The 24641-nt window shown below is 41.3% G+C and overlaps 2 protein-coding genes across 3 annotated transcripts; one reads left to right on the top strand and one right to left on the bottom strand.

Moving 5' to 3' along the window:
* Positions 1-1823: 1823 nt before the first annotated feature.
* On the bottom strand, positions 1824-10261 carry LOC128938943 (pyridine nucleotide-disulfide oxidoreductase domain-containing protein 1-like). The gene is made up of 7 exons (XM_054279602.1): positions 9684-10261; positions 5955-6042; positions 5663-5792; positions 4754-4866; positions 3556-3678; positions 2749-2886; positions 1824-2351 (listed from the first exon to the last, which is right to left on the bottom strand). Exons 1-7 carry the CDS (start codon positions 10259-10261, stop codon positions 2103-2105), a joined length of 1419 nt encoding a protein of 472 aa, XP_054135577.1. The 3' UTR covers positions 1824-2102.
* On the top strand, positions 10032-24171 carry RECQL (RecQ like helicase). 2 transcript variants are annotated; one of them, XM_054274043.1, is made up of 15 exons: positions 10032-10104; positions 11349-11421; positions 12487-12684; positions 14530-14709; positions 15216-15322; positions 16246-16444; positions 18019-18185; positions 18541-18622; positions 19675-19823; positions 19916-20033; positions 20662-20800; positions 21505-21596; positions 21932-22151; positions 23211-23340; positions 23910-24171. In XM_054274043.1, the coding sequence occupies exons 2-15, from the start codon at positions 11406-11408 to the stop codon at positions 24096-24098; spliced, it is 1986 nt and encodes a 661-aa protein (XP_054130018.1). In that variant the 5' UTR covers positions 10032-10104; positions 11349-11405; the 3' UTR covers positions 24099-24171. The 2 variants fall into 2 exon arrangements, with proteins under 2 accessions (XP_054130018.1, XP_054130026.1); XM_054274051.1 differs by lacking the exons at positions 10032-10104; positions 11349-11421 and having other exon boundaries at positions 12166-12684.
* The last annotated feature ends 470 nt before the right edge of the window (positions 24172-24641 follow it).

Raw genomic sequence — 24641 nt, 5'->3', positions numbered from 1 at the left:
TGTGTGGGAACATGGAAAAGAAAAGGAAAGCAATGTTAGAATTTTCACTGCACTCTTTAATCTTACAGGTCAAACGATCTCAGTCTTCAAAAGGAAGCAGAGAAAATGCCCAGGCTGGATCAAAGACTGTCCAAGATTCAGGGGTGAATCAATCACAGGAACAGAAACGGCCCAGCTGTAGTCCTAACTTAAAAGCAAAGAAGCCTTGGCTTCAGGCAGGTGCACATGACCAACCAGTAGTTACGGACTGAGTGTCACAGGCTACATTTAGGATCTAATCATGGTTGCTGCTCCATGGACAGTGCAGTGTGTAAGTTCAGTTTGTGCTTTAGTATTGGTATTTTTATTTTTATTTAATAAACGCTGAACAGGGAACAAATATCTTTAAAAAGTGTCAAATATAGAAGGCTAATAGAAGAGGAAAGCATGTTTCTTATCAAAATAATTGGCGCATATCTTAGGATACAGCAACGATTACAAAATCTCTATAATGACCATGTGGCCTTTTTAACTCTTTTGCAAGTGTAGTATATAGTAACACTGTGGCAGGTTCATGCAGTCTGGAAAGGACTGATAGAGGTCCAGAGGTTTCTAGGCTTCTTTCCTGTGGGAGACGCCACCCACTGCTCCCCTGAGAGTCCTCATGAGGTTTCTCTCCTTTGCAGCACAGGACTTGGTGGTCTTAGCTCAGCATGGAGACCCTGTCACCTCCTGTTCTTCTGCCTGCTGTGCAGGTGACTCTTCTCTTCACCAGTGACCCCACTGCAGCCAGGGCACTGCTGTCACCAGCCCCAGGGAGTGACATCAGACAGCTGGAGACAGGGATGCTCCAGCATCCTTCCTCTGGAGCCCCGGCTGGCTCCAAGCTGCTGCTGTGCCAGGGCTGGCTGTTCCAGCCCACGTGGGCATTGCCACCTCTGCAGTTCTGAGTAGGGACATGTGTCCCTACACCCACTGTGGCACGTGGGAGTGAAATACTGTATGTACTTATGAGTGATTATGTGTATTTATTCTTTTGAAATATGTCTGTTGCTCTTCAAATTGGACTTCTCTGGGTTGTTATTCAAATAGAAATTTATGACTTCTGTGCTTGGCAGAAGTACCTCAGTTGAAGTTTACAAACAAGACAACCTGCCAGCCTAGGAAACATTCAACAGCTACTGCAAGCCTTCTCAGGCACATATGCTGACTGCTAGATTCAATTTTGTTTTCTTACTTTTAACATCTTAGCAGTCAAAGATCAGAAAAGCATGTTCAGTTTCATTAATAAATGCAAGTTCTGGTGGTTGCATTTTAGTTCCTCTCGCTTACACTTAGAACAAATATAAAAATAATATCATTAACAACATGCTCCTCATCTTTATTTTTCTGGTAAAATTGTGACAGTGAATAAAGCCTATAGTCCTTCACCCATCCTTTAGCTGAGACCTTCACCAAAAATTGAAAATTTAGTTAAAAACAGTCATTCTCCTAAAAAAAATTAAGTGATTTGTCTGGGACAAGTCTCAATATGTACTGCCAGCTTTGTATTGAGTACAATAAATTGTCCCAAATTTGATCCAAAATAAATAAGAACTCTCAGGCAGCAACTGTAGAACAAAATCAAAAGCCAGGATGAAACAACTGCTGTCCAGGGCTGGCACTATCCAGTACAGTGCAGCTCCACCCCAACACCTGCACAGCTGAAGGGACAAACAGTTCAAAGGCTGCTCTCAACTGACATCTCATCCTGGCTTTCATTGTGCAAAGCCTGTGTTCTGTACTTAACTGAGTAGAAAATACATTTATTTCAGAAGTAAACTTATGGAGGAAAAGAAAAAGGGAAAAAAAAATGGAGTAAGGCCATGTATTTGCAACCTGCATTCCAGGTAGCAAGAGCTCTGAGCAGCCTGTGCCCTGAAACTGTTCTCTGTTCATATGAGCCAGCACAACAGAGATTGCACCATTAGCTGGTACCTGTGGCAGTAACCAGTCAGTATTTTAGCAAGATCAACCCAAAATCTTAATTGAGGATTGCATTTATCCCCAGTCCTGAGAAAACGGTTTTCTAAGATGTATGACTTGCTCTCAAAGCTTCATACAAAATGGGAATGGGGTACTGTTCAATCAAAATAATCTTCTATGTCAATATCTGGATTTAGGAGATCTTCACCATAGGCTGAAAGATCCATTTGATTTAAAATTAAGTTTTCAAAGGTTTCTTCCAAGTCTGTTTCACCGATGAGCACAGCTCCCATCATTCGGCTGTTCTGCATCACCACTTTGATGTACTCGTGGCCCTTGGTACACCTCAGCATCAGCTCGTGCTCTGAGCCCAGGCCCTGAGCGTTGTACTTCCCCAAAACCACCACCTAGCAGAAGGAGAAGGGAAAAGCTCTCATAACAACACTGCAGTGGCTTTTAGCATTTCTGCTGCTAACAGTTCTCAGCCTCAAAAGGGATGCAAACAGGGAAATATGCATCCCTAGGGTCCCTCCCCCATCACTGGCTTGAAAACACACAATGGACTCAAAAATCTTCCCCTTGAAATATCACACACATTAGCACAAATACACACAATGGACTGAAAAATCTTCCCCATGAAATACCATATACATTAGCACAAAATGAGAAAATCTAAGCTGGGATTAATTACTATAGAAAGAAACCTGCTTCTTCAATATTAATGCACCTGCTCACTGTCAGCAAGTGAATATAAGCAAGCAGTATGTGTTACTCAGTGGTTTACAACTATCAGACTGTACTGACCTTGTAATTGAAAACTTTTGTAATGTGAGCAAATAGTTCAAAGCTGAAATCCATATCAATAGACTCCCCTAAAGCTTCTGCTGCCATGCACTTTGCTGCATACCATCCCATCTGCCGAGCCTGGGTCCACAGCCTCATCTGCAAGAGAAAATTGGGAAGATTGAAGTAATGAGGCCATCCCTGTGCCATGAGCACACTCTCTGCAGTGAGTACTCAGAGCACACTCACTGCTGTTCATACTCCGGGGGGCTGGCCAGCTCATTTCCAGCCACTTCCACAGAACTCAGCCACCAAACCCCCAGGATTATCCACTGTGGGGTGTCACTCACTCAGGGTCAGCAAATGTGGTGGTGTTTGAGGGTCCCCAGGATGAGGGAAGACATGAGAATCTTGACTCCATGTTTCAGAAGGCTGATTTACTATTTTATGATATATATTGTATTAAAAGAAAATGATGTACTAAAACTATACTACAGAATAGAAGAAAGGAGACACCAGAAAGCTAGAAAGGAATGAATAATAAAATCTCGTGACAGACTTGGTGTCTGACACAGCTGGCTGCCATTGGCCATTAATTAAAAACAATTCACATGCGACCAATCAAAGATGCACCTGTTGTTGGTAAAGCATCTCCAGACCACATTCCACAGCCCTCAGATAGTTATTGTTTATATTTTTTTTCTGAGGCTTCTCAGGAGAAAAATCCTAGCAAAGGAGTTTTTCAGAAAATCCGTCAGTGACAATCCACTGTTAACCTGTCCCTCCTTGGTGTGAGCACTGGTGTGTAACTCCTGTGCCAGGACATACCTGGTGCCACACAGGGCTGGGCTCCCAGGCTGCTGTGCAGATATCTCCAGCTGCAAACACATCTGGCAGTGACGTGTGCATGTGCTTGTCCACCTTCAGTCCTCCATCCTCTCCCACAGCAAACTGAAGGGGTTCACACATCAGCAATGGAACCAGGCACCCAACTCCCTCCCCCTTAACAATCAGCTGTTCCTTTATTATTTACCATGAGACTGTGCTGAGTGGCCAGAGCTCCATGGAAAGTACAAAGCATTACTGTTATTATTATTTCTAGAGCACAGCACAGGTTTTAAAGGACTATTATTGATACCTAGGCAGGGAAGTCACAGAGCTTGCCAAATTCCAAATCAGACTGTGTGTTTGTTACAGGGACACCCAGTCTTAAGAGATCACTTTGTATTTTTGCCAAGGCAAGAAAGTATCATTGCAAAAACTTAATTCCTGATCTAAGCTTATAGCATAGGCATGGAAATACGTCATGGCTCAACATCAGATCTATGTTTTCAGCATTTCCTTCTTTCACCAGAGCACAGCCTTTTACCTCATAATCAGATGGCACCACTTAACCCAAATACCACAACATCCTGGTTTTGTTTGGGATCATGTTTTAGTAATAGCTTGTATGGGGCTATTTGTTGGATTTGTGATCAGTGTTAATAACCCAGGGATGTTTTAGTTGTTGCTGAGCAGGCACTGAACACAGAAGCAAAATGATCCTGAGGTGTGGAAATGCACATGGCAGTTATGAACTCCAGAATTACCATCCACATTTGGGTGCTGACTGCCATCAATGAACATGAGCACTGTGACAGCTCAGTGTCCCAGATGGAAAGTACTGGAAATAGTTGCTTCCTTTCCAGGAGCAAATGTCAAGATTAATAAGGTAAGACTATGGTACAGAACCAACATGGAAATTATTCTAAATTTCTGCCACATTAACTAATTATACAGATGATTTTCTCTCTTTGGTTAGGCTTAACACTGCATATGTACTATTATAAACACCTGAGGAGCAACATAATAAGCCAAGTCCACAAATCAAATACACTTGTATCATGTTGGATATCTCAGTATCAACATACCCTGCCTTATTTTGAGATGGTACACAGTATTTAAATCTTTGGCAATCCATGTCAGAACAGAAGCATAAACCAGCTGAAAAGGTTTCTTTAGCCTTACTTGAAATCAGTATACTTACATTATTGCCATCAAGAAATGGTTCAACATTTGGCACAACTCCAGTTGCACTGACAATGAAATTGCATCCATAAATTTTTCCATTAGTTAATTCCACATATACAGGCCACAGCACTGAAAAAAGAGGAAATTTTGCCCTGAGAATGTAACCAACAGAAGTTATTTTATTACTTATGTCTTGTGATAAGATATGAATAAAAATAAAACCATAAAACCTTTGAGGTAACTGAATAGGTAAAGAAAGGTTAAAATTGAAATTAAAAAGGAAAAACTATCAGAGATTACCTGAAACTTTTCTTACCATTGCTCAGAACTAGAGAAAAAAACTATTTTGGATCTCAGCTCCAACTCCTACCAATAACTTCCTTCAGAATTTTCCTAAATTAAAGCCCTCTGTGTCCTGGGGGATGTTCTCTCAAGTATGCAATTGAAAAATATTCTTTTATGTAGAAATTTACAGATGCACAGAAGTGCCTCAAAAGCAAAAAGAACAGCAGAGACTTGACTTGTGCTGAAAGTAATTGATTACTAAAATAGTATTAAAAATATTCATTTTAATTAGGAAGAAATTATAGGCATAATTATTCATTTTTAAAAAGGGATATTTTCCTCTGCTTGGAAGGTTTACTTCAGTTTGATACAAAATGTTCGTGTTTTTTTTCCTCATGTTTTAACTTAACTATTAAAATATTTAATGGATTGTGTTAGGATGGAATATTCTGCACATATGATTTTGGTTACTTTGTGGAAAAAAGTGTCTGACCCGCAAGATTTTATAATTTAATTGCAGCCCATAAATTTGATTACTGTAAACTGCTAGACCTCAAATTATAGAGAAAAAAAGATTTATTTTTCAAACAGCAAACATGCTCCAGCACAGATTTACCTTCAAGGTCTTAGCAGCACTCACCCTCATCTGCTTCTACATTTTTCTCTCCTTTAGGAAAAGTCAAGGAAGTCTGCTGCAGGTGGATAAATTCTTGCTGTAAGAGAATTTTCTCTACTTCACACAGTATTTCAATATGTACTTTGTGAGAAAACTAAAAAAAAAAAGAAACAGAATTATAAACATAATGATTAGTGATCACAAGATTGATAATAGCAAGGACATCTTCACCTAGATTGATAATAGCAAGGACATCTTCACCTAAATTGATATTACTGAAGTGGAAAACCACCCACCATATATCACAGCCCCCTACCTGGATTCCCACACTTTCCTCCTTTTGGCACAGCTCTAACCATAGCCAGTGGCAATTTAGCTGCTTTTTCAGCAGGTAGCTCATGTTCCTTTAAAGTTCACAACAATTAGATGAGGGAATTGAGTCTGCCATTAGGAAATTCACAGACAACACCAAGCTGGGGGTGTGTGTTGATCTGCTGGAGGGTAGGAGGGCTCGGCAGAAGCCCCAGGCAGGCTGGATCCATGGAATGAATCCAACGATTCGAGGTTCAGCAAGACCAAGCACCGTGTCTTGTACTTTGGCCACAGCAATCCCAGGTGGCACTGCAGGCTGGGGACAGGGTGGCTGGACAGTGCCCAGGCAGGAGGGGACCTGGGGGTGCTGATTAACAGCAGCTGAGCAGCAGCCAGCAGCGTGCCCAGGTGGCCATACTTTAGATAAAGGCAAGATAATTTAGATATAAAGTACATAGGGATGGCACTAATCTCCTCAGTTTTGATGTCTGAACTGAAATATTCTTATATACAATTATACCTTTATGATCCTGGGATATGTAAGCCTTAAGGGTGACACTCCCTGATATAGGAAATCATGTGTCTATTGTATCTTTAACCTTTTCCTGTGTTCACATTTTAAATCTATCCAGTTTCATTTCTCTCTCCCTTAAAAGCACTCGAGCTCTGCCATCTTTGCTTAGGATGAAGTGCAGTTGACCTCATTAATAGTGCCAGTTATTTTCCATAGAGTGAAACACAAGTAAGACAGATTATATTGCCTGTCCTCAGCTGCACTTTGTACTGCAACTTTTTTTTCCTCCTTTCAAATGCAAGGTGTGAATGCAAAACAATTGCTGAGTGGGCTGTTTTGTATCCTAACAAAATATAGCGAGTGATAGGGGAGTTTTATGGTATAAAAGGAAAATAAATAAAAGAAATATGCAGTACTTGGAATCGAAGGAGCTACAGAGCAGCAGAGAAAGAAAATTATCCTTTAGGAATCTACCACGTGGACTGTTATGCTGTAAGTATTTAATAATATTTCTGGAAAAAAGAAAATTACATTTTCCCAGTAATTTTGGTGGCATCTTATCTTTCCAATTAAATTTTAATAAAAAATGAAGTTACTTCAATATGCTTCAATTGATTCCATGGACACATGTCACTCCTGTTTTAAATTCCATGTCCTCTAACAAGACTTTTAATACATCTACTTATGGGAAATGGAGAGGAACAAGAGTTCAGATCATAAATTTGAGTTACTGTCTCATCATCAACTTCAGCTGAGGCAGTGACAACAATTGACATCACTGCTAGTTTTGTCCATGTTATTCATTACTCCACTCTGTGTGGTTGGGAAAAGGGGATGTTTCCCAATTTACTAATGGCTTTAGTAGCCTCCCTTGCATATATATTTTTCAAGGTTTCCAGAAGTCTTCAGGTTCAGCTGCCAAAAACTGAAACCAAGCTGAAATTGTAATCAGCTCCTGTTCCAAGCCTAGCTCCATTTCAATATCTCCTTAGGAAAGCATAACTAAAACAGCAGCAAACAGCAAAGCTTCTTCCTTTTTAATACACAATCCCTTGAGGCCGTTCAAGACATTTGTAGCCATGGGGTGGGATGCTGTTATGGATTAAAAGGTGATTAAGTTCTATGCAGAACAGAGGATAAATTGGTCTCTCCTTTGCAACACAGTTTAGAAGTATCAAAGTTCCTTATCAGGGTTTTTAAGAGTATATTTTACACAGCATTTTGCAATACTGAAATAGCTGAGGTAAATGTGCAGATGTCTTTGCTGAACATACAGCATTTTCAGAAAGCATTCTGTAGTTGGGTGTTATTCCAACAATCTCCCAGAGAGCTCTCAAATTCAGCTTCTCACCCTATTAGCCACAAATCTGAATTCATGCATGCATTTGATTTTCTTTTTCAAACCAGCAGGAAAGATGTCACTCAATCAGCAGCTGCTGGAGTAGACAAAGCTCAAAGCAATTCCCAGAAAGCTATCCCTTTTTTTGCTGTTTCTGCCCCAAATTCTAACATGAATAAGACTATGATACCATTCCAGTGCTTCTAAGAGGTCAGTCACTAATAAAGCAGTGAAATAAAGCTTCAGTAACTCTGAACATACTTCAGTCCTGTAAGGACCTGGTTTAACCTTTGCCTGAATGGTGTGAATATATTCACAATTACTGATCATTGTAAAATAGCCTGTCAGTCTTACTAACACCACTGCAATCACACTAATATGAAAACAAGCTCAAAGTCATGAGCATGTTCACCACTGGGTTCTGAATTACCTGCACAAATAAACTTTGAACATTTCTTACTGAAAGAAAAATGAAGTTTCTCTTACCTGCTTGAAATTAGTTACAGCTTTTATAACTGGGGAAGCTGTCACTAAAAAATGTCTTGTGATGGGAATTCTGCAGCCAGCTTGTAGAGAAACAGAAACCATGATGAGTCTCATCATCAGACTTGAACACAATAAAACTACTGGTGTCAAGCAGTATGTCTGAATACATGACTGGTTTTGTAGAAACACTACTTGAGGATAACAGAAGGATAAGGACTGAAGAGAATTTGGACACACAACATTTATTTCAATCACACACATATACACCTTCAAGAACTGCAGCCACAGTGTAAGGGACTATTGTCACAATATTCCAAAGGCCATCTGATGGATCAGACTGTGATCATGGGATCTCTGGACACACCCACTTGGCAGATACACATTTTTTTTTACTGCACAGCAGTGCGTAATTGCTTACAGGTTTCATTTGCACAGAGGAAATGGTGATTTCTCCTGGATATTCTATACCCTATTTAGTAAACTGATCATGTTCAGGGTGCTATTAAGCAATGCAAGACTTATAAAGCCCCAAGCCAAAGGGAAGAACTCCCATTTTCAATGTGCCTAGCTCAGCAAGGTGACACAGACCAAGACAAGTGGTGCTGTTGGGGGGAAGGGATGCCAAGTAGAGGGACCCTGACATCACCAGAGAACACTGCCTCCAAAACACAGTCTGTGTGCTGCTCTGCAGCCCTAACAGCCAAAACAGTCATCAAACTACTACTCATGTCATTTCATTCTACAGCTGCAAAGTTATCTCCAGTTACTGTTACTTTAAAACCATTAAAATCCTTGAGACCGAGAAACAGATTAATTTATTTTTAGAGCTTGGGCTCGCAGAAAGCTGGATGAGGTGCACAGCTCTAAAACATGGAGCTTATAAAAACTGAGCAGGACGAACAAAAAGGAGCACATACATCCCAGCAGCCTCCAGCTGGGCTGCAGCACAGTGCTTTAGAATAATTCCTGCAGGGATCCTGAATCCCTGAGCTCTGGGCCAGGGCACAGAGAGCCAGCTCTGTGCAGTAACTTACTCTCTTTACAAAGCATTTCATAAACTGCTTCAAAATAACCTTATCAGCTCTGAGCCTCTGGAGACAAGGCTGTCTCTGTGAGGATGTTTATCTGTGTACAAGCCTTATCTGTGCTTGTACACAGATAAACATCCTCATACTGCAGCACTGCTGCCCTGGGGCTGCGCTTGGCTCGTGTTTTCTCCAGGGACGGCCAAAAATTATAAAAATTATTTTTAAGAAAGGGGGATTAGGGGTATGTAGGACAGAGTACGGAACTACCGTACACACGCGAAAATTTGTGCAGTAACAGCGCAGATCTGTTCCCTGGCCGTGCCCTGCGGGGGTTTATCTCTCTAAGTCAGCGCCAGCCCCTCTCACCGGGCAGGCGGCAGCTCCGAGCCGCCAAGGGCCGGCCATACCAGGGCTCCCCGGGCTGGGAGAGCTTCCCGCTTCCCGCTTCCCGCTTCCCTGCGGACAATTTCCGCCCGGCAGGGAGCGGGGCGGGCGGGAGCGGCACCGGTACCGGCACCGGCCATGCCTTCCGGAAGCACGCATCCCGCCGCATGACAGCCGCCCGCCCATTGGTCGCGCCGGCCGTCAATCAGCAGCCGGGTTGTGTGGCCGCGCGGGAGCGCCGCCCCGCCCACGGCCCGCGGCTGGCGCTGATTGGCGGAGCGGCGGCGCCCGTGGCTGAGGGCGGGCAGCGGAAGGGGCGGGGCCAGCGCGCGCGGCGCAGGTGGGAGCGGGGCCACGGGGCGGGAGCCGAGGGGGATGAGGGACGGAAGATAAATGATAAAAGGTAAGGGATGCGGGGGCGCGGCTGGCACTAGCCCTCGGGACAGTTGTGGGAGCTGTCGACCCGAGCCACGGCTGAGCCCAACGCACGGGAGGACACGGCTGCGAGGCGCTGCTCCTGCTCGCCTTGTTGGCCTCACTCCCTTCCTCCTTCCATCCATCCTGCCCCGTCCTGCACTGCCGAGCGGGGCCTTCCCTTCCTGCCCTCCATCCGGCTCTCCAGCCCGGTCCCGCAGCCCCACCGAGCAGGTGCTTCAGGCCTGGCAAGCGCCGTGCCCGCGGCTGGCGTGAGGGTGAGGGATGCAGGGAATATTGCACTGTATACGCTCACTGTATGTATTTGTATAGTGTTCACACTGTACGCCTGTAAATATTCCCACACTGGAGCAGGTTGCCCAGGAGCTGGTGGAGTCGCCGCCCCTGGAGGTGATTAAGAGGTGTCTGGGTCCGGCCCTGGGTGATGCGGAAGTGTTTTGTTCACACATCGTTGTTAATATGTATTTCCCCTTCCATTTATAGGAGTGGGAAGATCCTTGTCGTGGTGGAATTAGCTGGTAGTGAGGAATTTTTCCCCCCCAGTATTTATTGTAATGTTGAATTTATTCCTTTTCATTTTTCGTTGGACTTTGCTTCCATCCATATAAGAAGTAGTTCAGGATGCAATAACAGAAAATATCAATTTCTTGAGTTTGGTGTTATTAAGGTGCAATGTGACAAAAACTGTTGTTCAAATGATGACCAATAAATTCAATTCCATGTTCATTTCCCTGATGATTATTCAAAATTGATCCCCTTCTCTAAACCAAACAGCATTTTCGCTTCCTCCTAACAGATCCTGTAGGTGTTATGGTGGCTGCCTTTCTAAGGGGCACAATATAATGTGTCCGGACTTTTCTGTAAAATAAGCTTTGAGGAGATCAAAAATGGCCATGAGCACTTGGTGAATGAGTGGTCTGCCTTAGAGCATTCCTCTTGCAGGGAATGTATGACTTGGTTGAACTTCACTTGGATTCATTTAGAAGCCTGGTGAGCTGTGGTCTTGGGAATTAGTTGTGAGTTTGTGTTTATCCATTTTGCAGGAGGGAAAAAGCAGTTGTCATCTAGTGAGCAAATTAAATTAACCAGTGCCTAAATTGTTACATCAACAGCTCTGGTAATGAAGAATCTCCTGCAGAAAATTTGTTCTAAGTTGAGAAGGTTTACTTATAATATATATTTTAAAATGTATTTATTTCATTTTCTTTTCAGTGACAGTTGCTTGGTTAAATAAGGTCTCCTAAAGATAACATTCTTGAATCTCCAAAGATGACAGCTGTTGCAGGTAATCCATGATTTATATTCCATATGGATATTTTGCTGCCTCTTCGCTAACAAGACAAAATCACCTGATGTTATTTACATTAATTTAATGTATGCGTAAAAGAGCTTGTGGGATCTGTGCTACTATGCTTAAGATTTGAAGAAAAAATTCTTTTGCTGGATAGCTTTTTATGTCACCTAAACCAAAATGCCCCATCCCTGGAAGTGTTCAAGGCATGGTTGGATGGGGCTCTGAGCAACCTGCTCCAGTGGCAGGGGAGTTGGCATGAGATGAGCTTTAAGGTCCCTTCCAACCCAAGCTATTGTAGGATGAAAATCAAGATTGTCAAAGAAATTACTTGGTTTTCAAAATTTTAAAAATGTGCTTCATATTTTAAGATACTCTTTACTGTTTTCTGCTGAGTAGCAGTGGGCATTTAGGAAGACACTTATCACCATTTTGTGCTACTTGAAATGAAGATATTTTTTCCCTATCACACATTTTCATTTCTATAACCATATTACCATATCTGCTCTGGATGGGCCAAAATCTCTTGGGTTTTCTGGATGTGGGGGAGGAAGTAATTCCTTCTGATGCTTTTCTGGCCTGGCTCTGGAGTACATGCTTGGCATGCAGGTGTGTGTGTTAATTATTCTTTTAGACGCCAGGGACTGGATTCTAGAACACAATCTGCAATTCACACACACATCATATTGGGATGGAAAGAGGCAATTCCTGCCAAAGAGTCACTTGTGTGACCCAAGCTTTTGGGGAGCATTTGCTTCACTTCTTTCACATGTGAAGCATGGATAAAACATTTTCCCTCTACCCAAACCCTGCTGCTCAGTACATCCTCTTGTTCTGTGGCGGAGGGAGACCTTGGTGCATGAACAGGGCTTGTTGCTAATGGCCCTGTTTACAACTCCAGAGGAGTTTAACTTGCTGGGGTTAATGTTGCTTCTCACATGTAAATAATGCCTTTCTTAACAGCTTGATCGCTGGCTGGAGTACAAATAACACAATTAGAAGTGGCATCAGCTCATGGCTGTGGTCTCTATTGTGCCTTCCCCTTGTCTCTCCCTGCAGTGCTGGAGGAGGTGCTGGTGTCCATTGAGAATGAGCTGCAAGCAGTGGAGATGCAGATCCAGGAGCTTGTGGATAAGCAGCAGGAGCTCCTTCAGAAGAAGATGAGAGTAAAGAATCTGATAAAACAGTCCTCAGGAGACGTGCAGGCAGGTGGAAGTAAAGACACTGAAACCTCAGCTGAGGAATGGAACAAAAAAGGTTTGCAGAATCAAAGTCTAGTGTTTTAACAGAAAGGTGAACTAATCCAGTCAGGGAAAATGCACTTATACAGAATTTTGTTTGGATAATGATGTTGTCCTATTTAATTTTAATCAGCTGGCTGACATGCCAGGGTAATGGGGTAATGTTTGTACTTGTCTCACTGGACATTCCTAACCACTAATCGAGTTGTTCTGGGCAGAATTATCTGTTCTGTCAGAATGGCCTATTACAACTGCTTTAATTCTTTGCTTGTTGTAAAGTCACAATTTGATCTGATTTGCTCTTAGAATGCCAGAGTAAATTTTTATTGCAATACTTGTATACTAAATGCTTATACTGCAATACTTCTTCTTGTTTCTGTTCTAAAACAAATTGCTTTGGAGTTTGTCAGAGTTTGATAATGAGAAATTCGGACTTAGAGTTGGTTTTTGCTGGTTTTGTGTTGAGTGGGTAGGACATTGGTAGTGCTTGTGATGGGTTATGTAGCCTCACTGTCTTACCAAATTAATGCAAATTAGATAGGTGCTGACTGTCAAAAATAACCTGGAATATATTATTATTATTGTAGAATTAGTGCAAGTGGCAAGTGCCTCATGGTGGTGGGAGGGCTGCTGTGTTCCAAGTTAGGCATTAACTGAAGTCCCCATGGCTTCTTGGCCATGCTATGCCTTGCCACATATGACTTAGATATTTTGAATTTTTTCTCCTTTTTAATTTAATTTTCAATTTGTAAATGCTTATATCTATCATATATATAAGCTTTTTTTGGATTTTAAAAAACGAAATTAATCTTGTAGTTGAATCCATATTTATCTGTATTTGAGAAGTATTATGCCTATGTAAGAATAGTAAGAATATTGATACTTTATCATTGCAAATTATGCTATTGAACAAATCATTTGGTTTGTGTAGCTCAATGCCTGATTCTCACCTCCTGTGCTTTAAAAATTAATGTCTTTGCAGTCAGCTGATGTGTGTGTATTAAACAAGAGCAGCAGGTAAATTTGTTCCCAGTTTAAAGCTCATGAAGGCCAGTGGGAGACTTTTCTTGGCTTCACAGAGACTTGGATTTTAACTTTGCTTTTTGTAAAGTTCTCTGCAATGTCACCTCAAGTCCCAGAATTAATTCTTGCCTTGCACATGGTGTAACCTGGAGCTCTCCCAGTTCTTCTGCATTTTAGTTTTAATAGTACTAAAGTTATCTATCAGGAAGCATAATTTAAATTTTTACAGTATTACATCTTTCAAAAATGCAGTCTTTAGGTCTTTATTGGAGAAAAGAAAAAACTATTATAAGCATGTTGGGGTGGGGATTTTGGGGAAGATTAAACAACTTTTCCCCCTCTTTATTTTTTTAATAAATGCTTATTATTGATGGAATATTTGGAAAAAATGTATCCCTCCTTTATGCTGTTTGTAATTGCTGCATTTGTATGAGGGAAGCATTTGAGTAACTACTGTAGGGCTCAGTGGCTAGATTAATTTATTTTCAGAGTGGGATTCTAATTTCTAGTTATTTTGGACTAATGAGTTAACATGCTCATTAGCACTCTGAAGTTCATCTGCTTTCAGTTTTTCACATTAGTCCACATCCATGTGCAATGAGATCTTTGTCCTGGAGGTGAATTGTGTTTACAATTTGAGTAAGGGTCCACCCTAGAATATGGTGCATCCAGACTCAGGTTGTGTGGAGCTTTTTCTGCCATTATGAATCCTTAAACGCTTTCTCAGATCTAAAATTGTGGCACTGCTAGATTCAGTTGTAAGAAGAAGGGATCATATTGAATATTTTAATTTGCTTATGGAATGTGTTTGTTGAGGTTTGTTTTTTTCCCTTAACAGATTTTCCATGGTATGAGAAGATAAAAACTGCACTGCAGAGCAAATTTAAACTCCAGAAGTTTAGATCACTGCAGCTTGAAACAGTAAATGCTGCCATGGCAGGGAAGGATATATTCCTTGTCATGCCCACAGGTGGTGGGAAGAGCCTTTGTTACCAGTTACCAGCTGTCTGTTCTGATGGTATGTAAGGAAAAAAAAAGGACATGATATAAAGAAATAGATTTATTTTCTCCCTTTTACAGTTATTTGGAGAACGAACCCATTTGGTGTGGGTTTTGTTTGGTCAGTTTATTTTTAATAACTCTTTCAGTTGCATTGGAAGTTGACTTATTTACAAAGGCCAAATTTACCACTCCGTGTCACTGCTCAGTTCTGTGGCAAATCAGCACCTCATGACACAGATATCCAGCTTTTGTTTTGTATATTTTCATACTCTTATCTGTTAGAGCTAAGTTGTGTTTGTGGTCTAGACCCTAAGAGGAGGTGTGTGTTGTGGGCATTTCATAAGAATTACCCCTGTGTGGTCTGGCACTCACTTGTCAGCTGTCTAGGACGGGAATCCCCTGCTTTGTATGAAGCTTGAGCTTACATTTGGCAGTTTCTTCAGAGCAGGGCTGATGCATCAGTATAAAGAATTAGAGGAGATATTTGTGACATCTGAACTGCACAATGGTTGATTGTTACAGGTTTCACACTGGTGATATGTCCTTTGATATCTCTCATGGAAGATCAGCTGATGGTTTTGGAACAGCTTGGTATCTCTGCAGCTTTGTTAAATGCCTCAAGCAGCAAGGTGTGTATAAGTTCTGTGCTTTGTGGTGAATGTGCTGGTGTCTCCCCTCTGTGTAGTTACTTGTGAATATTGAATGGATGAGGCAGATTTATCAGCTCATGCTGTTCTAGCAACAGTATCTGGCCAGGAGTGTGCTGTGATATGGGAAAGGTGCTTAAGTATCTTGTGTTCATGTTTTAGTGACAACAACACATGGGAACCAACACCATGTGTGGAATAAATAGATTTCTTGGGGCTGTTTAGAGGTTGTGAAGTGCCTTTGGCTGATGTGCCTTGCAGATTTTTACTCAGTTTCTAGACTTGGAGTAGGTCATTTTTGTCCTCTTTTACCATGTTGAGCAGTGCAGGCTTTTACATATAATTATTTATATCTTAGGGTGGTGAGCTTTTGATCCAGAGGCCCAGAAGCGACTCATTTCCCAGTGTCTTACTAGACAGTTGCTTTTTTACAGTTAATTTCCTGACTAGCAGGAGGCTGTGATCATTAACTTGCGGATTTGATAAGTGTCTGGCTTGATCCAGTGTGCCAGACTTGAAGCCTACTTTGATGCAGAGAGCTCTGAAAACTCAGTAATAAAAACTACTCTGGTGTGCAAGGAATTATTTTACACTTTTAGTATCACAGGGATGTTTGTTACATCACAGTTTATTGGGGAAATATTCATACCACCCAATGGAGCAAAGACATATTCAACACTTTGCTTCTTCAAAGTTCCAGCACAGATTTTCTAAGTATTAAAACGGCCATTTCATATACAGTAATCTTCTACAGAGGCTTATAGTGGTCAGTGCTGTGGAACACTTTATCAGTCTCTGTTAATTACATGTTATGAGTTGCTCATGACCTCCTAAAGGCCTTAGCACGAAGCACTCCAGTATGTTGTCCCAGTTTGTCGCCCCTGCTGTCTGGTTTTTTTGAACAGGAACACGTGAAGTGGGTGCACACAGAAATGCTGAAGAGGAATTCCCAGCTAAAGCTCATTTATGTGACTCCAGAGAAGATTGCAAAGAGCAAAATGTTCATGTCCAAGCTGGAGAAGGCTTACCAGGCTGGCTGCCTGGCTCGCATCGCTGTGGATGAGGTGCACTGCTGCAGTCAGTGGGGCCACGACTTCAGGCCTGGTATGCTGCTCAGAAATCCCTCTGCAGGGCTGCTCAGGCAGCAGGCAGTCAGTCATGAGCTGGGCCTCAAATAAGGCCCCAGAAATCCCTCTGCAGGGCTGCTCAGGCAGCAGGCAGTCAGTCATGAGCTGGGCCTCAAATAAGGCCCCAGAAATCCCTCTGCAGGGCTGCTCAGGCTGCAGGTAGCCAGTCATGAGCTGAAATAAGGCCAGCTGCTTCCTTCCTGTGTCAAGTGAATTCTTAATATATGACATGTACCTGTCTTAGCTCAAGGACTTTAATTTACAAATCATGCAGGAGCTAAGGTCATGCAAATGACGATTTCAACATAGATTTTGCTGTCAGTATTCTGAAAAATTACTTATTCTGCTTTTTTTAATTGGAGCTTTATAAAATCAAAGCTTTTTATGGCATCTTTAATATGGATTATAGTTACTTTAATCTGCTGTATGAAAGTGTCATTCTGAACACCACTCCCTGGCCCTTCTGATGAAAGAGGTACAGCATTTTGTAAATTAACGAGATATATTTTAATCATCTCTAAAGCAAGTGGAAGCCAATTTCCTTTGCTCACAGGGAAAGAAAGTGTGCTTCAGTCTTTTTCCTCTCTTGGAGACTGTACAATATTGTCACTTGCTGTTTCTTTGTCTATGAAAGAAAACCTGATCTGAAGCAATATTAACTGTAAAGTCACTCTTAGCAGTTTTGCTAAGAAGTGGTGCCTGAGCCAAGAGCCAGGATGGTTCAACAGGCAGTGTGGAATTTGGATATGTACCTCTGGCTGCACTTCTGTTCAAAGGCAACAGGTGATTGTCAATACTGAACCTTTAAAATTTTTTATTTTTACTGCCTGGTCTATGTATCCAAATTCCACATTGCTTGTTTTTTAGAAAAGCTCTGTTTACTCAAGAGCTCTTTGTAAAAACAAACCTGCAGAATAAACTGAATGTTGGTTAATACAATGCCACACATATTTTTCTAACTTTTGAAGAATTTCTACTTCCATTAATTTTTGCCATCTGAATTGTGGCTGGTAATTGCAGCCTTTCAGTACCTGGAGGGAGCCTCAAAGGAAACTGGAGAGGGAATTTTTACAAGAGCTTGGAGTCACAGGACAAAGAGGAATGGCTTCAAACTGAGGGTAGTATTAGGTTGGGTATTAGGAAGAACTGTGAGGGTGGTGAGGCGCTGGCACAGGCTGCCCAGAGAAGTTATGGATGCCTCATCCCTGGGGGTGTCCAAGGCCAGGTTGGATGGGGCTCCAAGCAACCTGGGATAGTGGAAAACCTGCCCTCTTATGGCAGGGGGTTGGAACAAGATTGTCTTTAAGGTGTCTTCCAACCCAAATGATTCTGTGATAGTTTTTAAAACTCAATTAGAAGACATATGTTTTGCCAAGTGCAACCTGCTTGTTACTTCCTTTGGATGTATAAATTAGTTCTGTAGTAGATTAGCAGTAATAACATTTATTGCAGTATTACCCCATTAAATACTGTCTACAAGAATGCCTTTTTCAAGTTTGCATTTGTGGCATGAGAAATCTTTTTCTCTCCCCTTTTTCTTTTCTTGCTTAGACTACAAGTCTCTTGGTATCCTGAAAAGACAGTTTCCCAATACTCCCTTGATTGGATTGACAGCAACAGCTACCAATCATGTTTTAAAGGATGCTCAGAGCATTTTGCATGTTCAGAAGTGCATTACCTTTACTGCTTCCTTCAACAGGCCCAACCTTTACTATGAGGTAGGTCTTGCTAGCTGGTTTGTGCTGTCTCCTGCAGGGAGAGGGGCAGGCAGCAGGCTCAGACTGCTTCAACCTGTTGGAAAAAAATTTTTCTGAATTATTCTGTTGTGCTGTATTTTCACTTTGGCCACGGGTTTGTTTATTGTTCTTGGTGGGGAAAGCTTACAGCTTTGTCTTGGGGTTTATTTTTCAATGGACTTTTGAGTTGTAATCTGACTGTTCATAAAAAGAATACGGTAATTCTTTTGAAAAGGTTGGAATAGTTGTGTTTATTATACTGGGAAAAGTAAAATAAAGTTGTTTGGCAGACTGTTTGTCCACTTGAACTCTGACATGTGCTTAATGTATTTTTGAGGTTCGGCATAAGCCTTCAAATAATGAAGATTTCATAGAGGACATAGTTAAGACCATTAATGGAAGATACAAAGGACTGTCAGGTAAAAAAAGTCTCAAAAGACACATTATCTTCTTAACCTTCATCATTGCAAGCATGTTGGGATGTTTTCAAATGATCTTGAAGCATGTAGAGAAATTCTGGATTTTTAATGTATGATGAAGGCAGAATTAGAATAAATGAAATTTAGTAAGATCCATACCTTGAATAATTTCTCTCTTCATTCATTAGTGTTTAAATGTCTTTACAGTTTACTTGTATCTTCTGAAGTATTGAAGTGGAATGTTGATGTCTATAGAACAAAGGTTACATAAGTAATAATAGGAAGGTTTAAGATTGTAAATGCAAGGCTCAGAAAAGGTCATCTCTGTGTTCTTAAATCACCCATTGTTTTCAGCCATGTGTCAGGATACTTGCTATCTTTAACATATTTTTTCATATTTGATCAGAAGAGTCATCTGAAGAGTTACTCAGTGCCCAGACTGGGTGTTATGGGGTGAATTACAGGTAAAAGCAGAACTGTAGAAGTTGAACTTGTGCAGTCAGTAAACTCTGTAGTGGAAATGAAGAGGAGAGACATCTTGTCAAGGCAGCAGAACCCAGGTTCTGGAGCAGCAGTCTGTCCCTGTCTCTGCTTGGAGATCTGTGGCTGTGAGGAGCAGCTCCCTGAGCACAAACTGTGCTAAAATGATTCAAAATCACATGGCTTTGTGTGTGATCCCTGGCTTAGCCCAGCCTGACTAATGACAAAAGGCAGATTGAACTGAAACCTCAGGTGAGATGCCATAGATGTCATAAGGCATAGCCCCTTTAAAAAGCTTTAATAAACATTGTCCTCCTTGAGTATTTGCAGTATGCTTCCATGGTTCTATGGATTGGCGCCTGCATTTCCTCTTTAGCCTTCAGGTCCAAGCTGATAAGTGAATTTTCATTCATAAATACCATTACTATGGACTAAATAGGCACAAAGACTGTATAATGCTTGTTAATTATTTATTTCATAAGCTAATAAAACTTTCAGAATTGTTTTTAACTACTGGGAATTGTTTGGCCTTTTTAAGGCATTATGATGAGGCGTCTTTCACTTTTGTGCAGGAATTGTTTACTGCTTTTCTCAGAAGGATTCTGAGCAAGTTACTGTGAGTTTGCAGAAACTGGGAATCAAGGCAGGGACTTACCATGCAAACATGGATCCTAAATATAAAACCAAAGTTCATAAAGGATGGGCAACAAATCAAATCCAGGTTAAGTAAATACTTTACATGGACTTATGTCTTACTTAAACAAATTGTGATTTGGTTGCTTGATGATTTCTCAATCATTTTCTTTTTCACAGGTGGTAGTGGCAACTGTTGCTTTTGGCATGGGAATTGATAAACCTGATGTGAGGTTTGTAATCCATCACTCTATGAGCAAGTCCATGGAGAACTATTACCAAGAGAGTGGACGTGCAGGTACTGCAGGAAGTGGCTTTTGCCAAGCTGCTATTGACATCCATGACACCAGCAAAACTGTCCTTCAGTTTTCCAGGCAGTTGTGCAAAGTCTCTTGCCTTTGAGACAGTTTTCAAAGGGTGTAATAAAACTGCCTCTGTAAAGAGGCTTTAAATATAAACTGAATTCATGACCAGGCCTCTACTGCAGTGTAACAAAGAATAACTGGCTATCTAGCATCTTTTTAAATATCTGATTTTCTGTCAAATCTGTGGCTTACCAGAATAGCATGACACAGATTTGATATACAATTTTAATTTTTTTATTTTGTACAGTATCTGGGATGTGTGATTTGCTCAGATTGCTTCTAGATTGTTTAATCATTGTATGAATTTCAGAAATACAAGTAGGATGGGGAGTCTGGAGCAGGGAATTTTAAGGATTGATCCATGTTTAGCAGTATTAAATACCTGTTATGGCCAAACTCCACCCCCAAAAACATTTTGCAGTGTTTTGGGATTCTTTGATCGTGTTAATTTCATTACTTTTTTAAAGACAGATATGAGTCTATGTGGAGAACAGTTTATCAAAGAACTTGAGGGGCAATTGGTTGAGATTGTAATTATCTGTTCATTTTAATGCATTGCAGGTAGAGATGACCAAAAAGCTGACTGTATTTTGTATTATGGGTTTGGAGATATATTCAGAATCAGCTCAATGGTGGTGATGGAAAATGTTGGCCAAGAGAAGCTGTATGATATGGTCTCTTATTGCCAAAATATGAGCAAGTAAGTTACTGTGGTGGCTTGGTTGCTTAGTTTTTAAATGGGCTTATTTTTTAGGGGGGTTTTAGGGGGTGTTTGGAAAAAAAAGCAAAACAAAAGAAAAAACCTGAAAACCAAAATGAACCCATCACCAAACAAAACCACCCACAAAAACAGGAGCAAGCTTGCCAGCTTCAGGATACAGTTCTGGAAGTGGTTGTGTTGAGGTGAAGTATCTGTCAACAAACACTATTTGGATTTCAGATCCCAGTCAGAGGAAATATTGGAGTTCTGTGGTTTTGGCTCTGAGCTATAGTGTTTAATGGCCACGTAGGAATCCAGGTGTGTTTACTGCTTCACCTGCTTCACTGTGATATTTGGAATATTCATGGAAAATATGTATCTGTGACCAAAACTGGTGCAACCCAGTAAAGCCTTTTGTGGCCTCAGTGTAACCATGAGTTCATATTCTTACCATTTGTCATTCTCTTGAAGCTGCAGATTGTACTCTTGTGCTTCAGCCAAACTGCCTACACCAGTATTGGCATAGCTGATAGGGAATACTGGTGTTGCTGCATTTGTTCTCTGATTTTTCCTCTGATAATTCTTTGTGCTTGTTCTGAGATCTGAGCTGTCCCTAGGGCCTTTTTTGCCATTTCATGCTGTATAAGGCAGGTGTGACAAACCCACCTGGGATCCATAGCCCCCTTCTGCTCTCTGCTCCTCAGGTGTCGCCGGGTGCTCATAGCTCACCACTTTGATGAGGTGTGGGATTCTGCCAACTGCAACAGAATGTGTGATAACTGCTGCAGAGAGAATGGTAGGTAAAGGACAGGGAACATGGGAAAAGGTGATTTAAAGAAATACCTGGTGTAGAAAAACTGAACAAATTTTGTGACCTCTGCTTGTATTACTGACTGTTTTCAAGGTGCAGAGTTTGTTATGATTATCAGTTTTTTGGTGGCCTACTGTTGCCAAGTTAGTCCAAAAGCAACACAAAAAAAGCGTTGCACATATAGCACAAAGATATATAGATATGTATTAGATAGATATAAAAAGATATATAAATACATATAAAGATATGTATATATAGCTACATATAACAACATGTGTAACTATATTTCTGTTTAAATGTTCCTTCACTTTTACTTGCAGCATGTGAGAGGCTGGATGTAACAGGATACTGCAGGGATCTAATAAAGATCCTTGAGCAAGCTGACAGCATGAGTGAGAAACTCACCCCACTGAAATTAATCGATGCCTGGTCTGGGAAAGGTGTGTCCAAATTCAGGGTGCCTGAAGTTACTTCACCCAAGCACTCTCGGCAGGAGCTGGAGAGAATTATTGCTCATTTTCTGCTGCAGCAGTATCTGAAGTATGTAAGATAACTATTTTGTTTTCTTTGTTTTGGTTTTTTAACATTAAGAAGTCATTTTCCTTGCTCTTTTGTTACTTCTGTATAACATTAATGGATACATTCTGTACTCTTGTTTTCATTTCAGATGCATAAAATTTATTCTTAAAAACCTTTCACGCATTGCTATATTTCCATTTCTAAAGTCAGAGGAACAGCTGAAATGGTGCATCTCGTGCAATTTTAAAAAGCTGAGGGTCTTCTGTATTCAAGTAGAATGTTTAAATCTGCAGCAGGATTAATTTTTGAGAAGTCTGCAGTTCATGCAGCTGTCCTTCACATTCCATGGATAAGGAGAGCAAATGGGGTTGTGCACACGATGTCTAAGTCAGGAAACACTGGCTAATGTGGAAGGTGGTACTCAGAAATTTTAAGAAAGCATAGTGGAACTAATACCAGTGCTGCCTTTGTAAGAAGTCCATGTGCTATGTGTTGTGTCTTCTCATATAATTTCTAAGTTTAAGAATACCTACAAATATCGAATTCCTTTATTTTGACTTAATTTTTCTTTGCATCTCTCTGTACAGCTTTTTTAATATTATTAATAGGATGAGCTGATGACTTACATCTTTTTTGCTAAATGTCATTTTCTTCCATGTGTTTTAAGAGATTGCCAAGTGTGCATCTGAGTGTTTTTGTGTCTGTCAAGGTCCACAAACTGAATTATATAAAGTAGTTGTTGAGTGTATTGGAGTAGCTCTAAGTCACCTGACTGTCTACTTGAATAGATAAAGCAGAATGAGGCTGCTCGCTGGAACATCCATCAGAAGGGTTAATGTGTCTCTGTCCTTATGGAAAGAGCTGTTGAGAAGGGCAGTGGTGGAGTCACCATTCCTGGATCTGTTCACACATGTGGATGTGGCACCTGAGGACATGGTTTAGTGGCAGTGCTGGGTTGCTGGTTGGACTTGATGATTTTGGAGGTCTTTTCTCACCTTAATGATTCTGTGATTTTTTCCCCCTGCATATTCTGGCTTCCATCTCCAACCTTCCCCTGTAACAGTGATTTCATCCATGCAGGGAGGATTTCAGCTTCACAGCCTTTGCCACAATATCCTACCTGAAGGTGGGACCTAAAGCCCGGCTGCTGAAAAACGAGGGACATGTCATCACCATGGAGGGGATAACAAACAGCAAAAGTGGTTCCAAGGTATTTACATCTGTTCTGATTTGTCATATAGGTATCTTCTCCATTAGAGCTTAATTTAATCATTTGGTATCTGCTCAAAACATGTTTTGTAGTAATGCAGTCATTCTGTCCTCCTCAAATTGCATTTCAGTTACTAGTGCAAACAACACACTTTCCAAAAAATGTCAGAAGCAAAAATGCAGAAAAAACCCCAGTATAGTCTCTATGCTTAACCTAACACACCCTTTTCATTTCAATAAGTTCTTGGCAATATTTTGACATTATTCTTTCATTTTTAAAGGCATTGAAAATTGATCTTAGCTTTTATGGTCAGTGAAATGTGAGAATACCAACAATATTCTAATTGTAGGCACTTGCCAGTCTCCTACCACAGAATTCCAAGATTCAACATCCAGAAGTGTTTGGAATGTGATGGAGCACATGTATATGTGCATGTATGTGTTTATACATGTATGCATGTACATCTTAAATATCATAACCTCATAAATATCTTCTCTTTTGTGTGGGAACATGAAAAAAACAGGAAAGCAATGCTACAATTTTAATTGAACTCTCGTTAAATCTTTCAGGTGAAACCATCTCAATCTTTAAATTCAAAAGGAAGCAGAGAAAATGCCCAGGCTGGATCAAAGACTGTCCAAGATTCAGGGCTGAAGAAATCACAGGAACAAAAACGGCCCAGCTGTAGTCCTAACTTAAAAGCAAAGAAGCCTAAGCTTCAGGCAGGTGCACATGACCAACCAGTAGTTATTGACTGAGCGTCACAGACTACATTTAGGATCTAATCATGGTTGCTGCTCCCTGGACAGTGCAATATATTTTTATACTCTATCTGTTGGAGCTCAGTTGTGTTTGTGGTCTGGACTCTAAGAGGTGAAGTGCCAAAGGCAGGAGTGTGCCCTGTGGCACACCCTTCTGCAAGCTGCCCCCTGGCAAGGGCCGGGGAGCACTTGTTCGTGTTTCCTGGCTAAAGGAGCCGCCCCAGCCCTGCTTACAGGGACCGGGGCGGGGCTGCTCCTGGGGACAAAGGGTGCTGCCAAGGTCCTGACACGGGCCCCGAGTACAGGGCCCGCACGCTGGCAGCTCACCAGCACGACTGGCAGCGTGGGCGCACGCCCTGGCCCTGGCTACAGGGGGCTCATGCTGCCCACACTGCCCCTGAGTGGCTTCGTGCTGTCATCAGAAAGCAGGAGCAAGGCTGGACGCTTTCTCCACCTGCATTTTGGGCACCCGCCTGTGGCTGCACAGAGCTCCTCTTTCCCTCCTGGGAAGTCCAAGCTACACTACTCTGTTCCTAAAGG

Source organism: Melozone crissalis, unplaced genomic scaffold (genome assembly GCF_028551555.1).
Source record: "Melozone crissalis strain CALT ecotype California unplaced genomic scaffold, PUWL_Pcris_2 ptg000004l_1, whole genome shotgun sequence".
In the NCBI taxonomy this organism is placed as follows: domain Eukaryota; kingdom Metazoa; phylum Chordata; class Aves; order Passeriformes; family Passerellidae; genus Melozone; species Melozone crissalis.
The sequence above is the reverse complement of the archived record's forward strand: the minus strand, read 5'-3'. Positions and strand labels throughout refer to the sequence as shown.

Bases quoted from the DNA above. Each gene is read 5' to 3' on its own strand.
- RECQL (XM_054274043.1), top strand. The intron at 14,710-15,215 runs GTATGTAAGGAA...TGATTGTTACAG, and splicing joins ACCAGCTGTCTGTTCTGATG to GTTTCACACTGGTGATATGT. The intron at 16,445-18,018 runs GTATGCTGCTCA...TTTCTTGCTTAG, and splicing joins GGGCCACGACTTCAGGCCTG to ACTACAAGTCTCTTGGTATC.
- LOC128938943 (XM_054279602.1), bottom strand. From the start codon at position 10,261: ATGGATGGAAGGAGGAAGGGAGTGAGGCCAACAAGGCGAGCAGGAGCA. The intron at 6,043-9,683 runs GTGAGAGGGGCT...TGAACTTTAAAG, and splicing joins TCGGAGCTGCCGCCTGCCCG to GAACATGAGCTACCTGCTGA. The intron at 2,887-3,555 runs GTATGTCCTGGC...TTTCTCTTGCAG, and splicing joins CCAGCCCTGTGTGGCACCAG to ATGAGGCTGTGGACCCAGGC.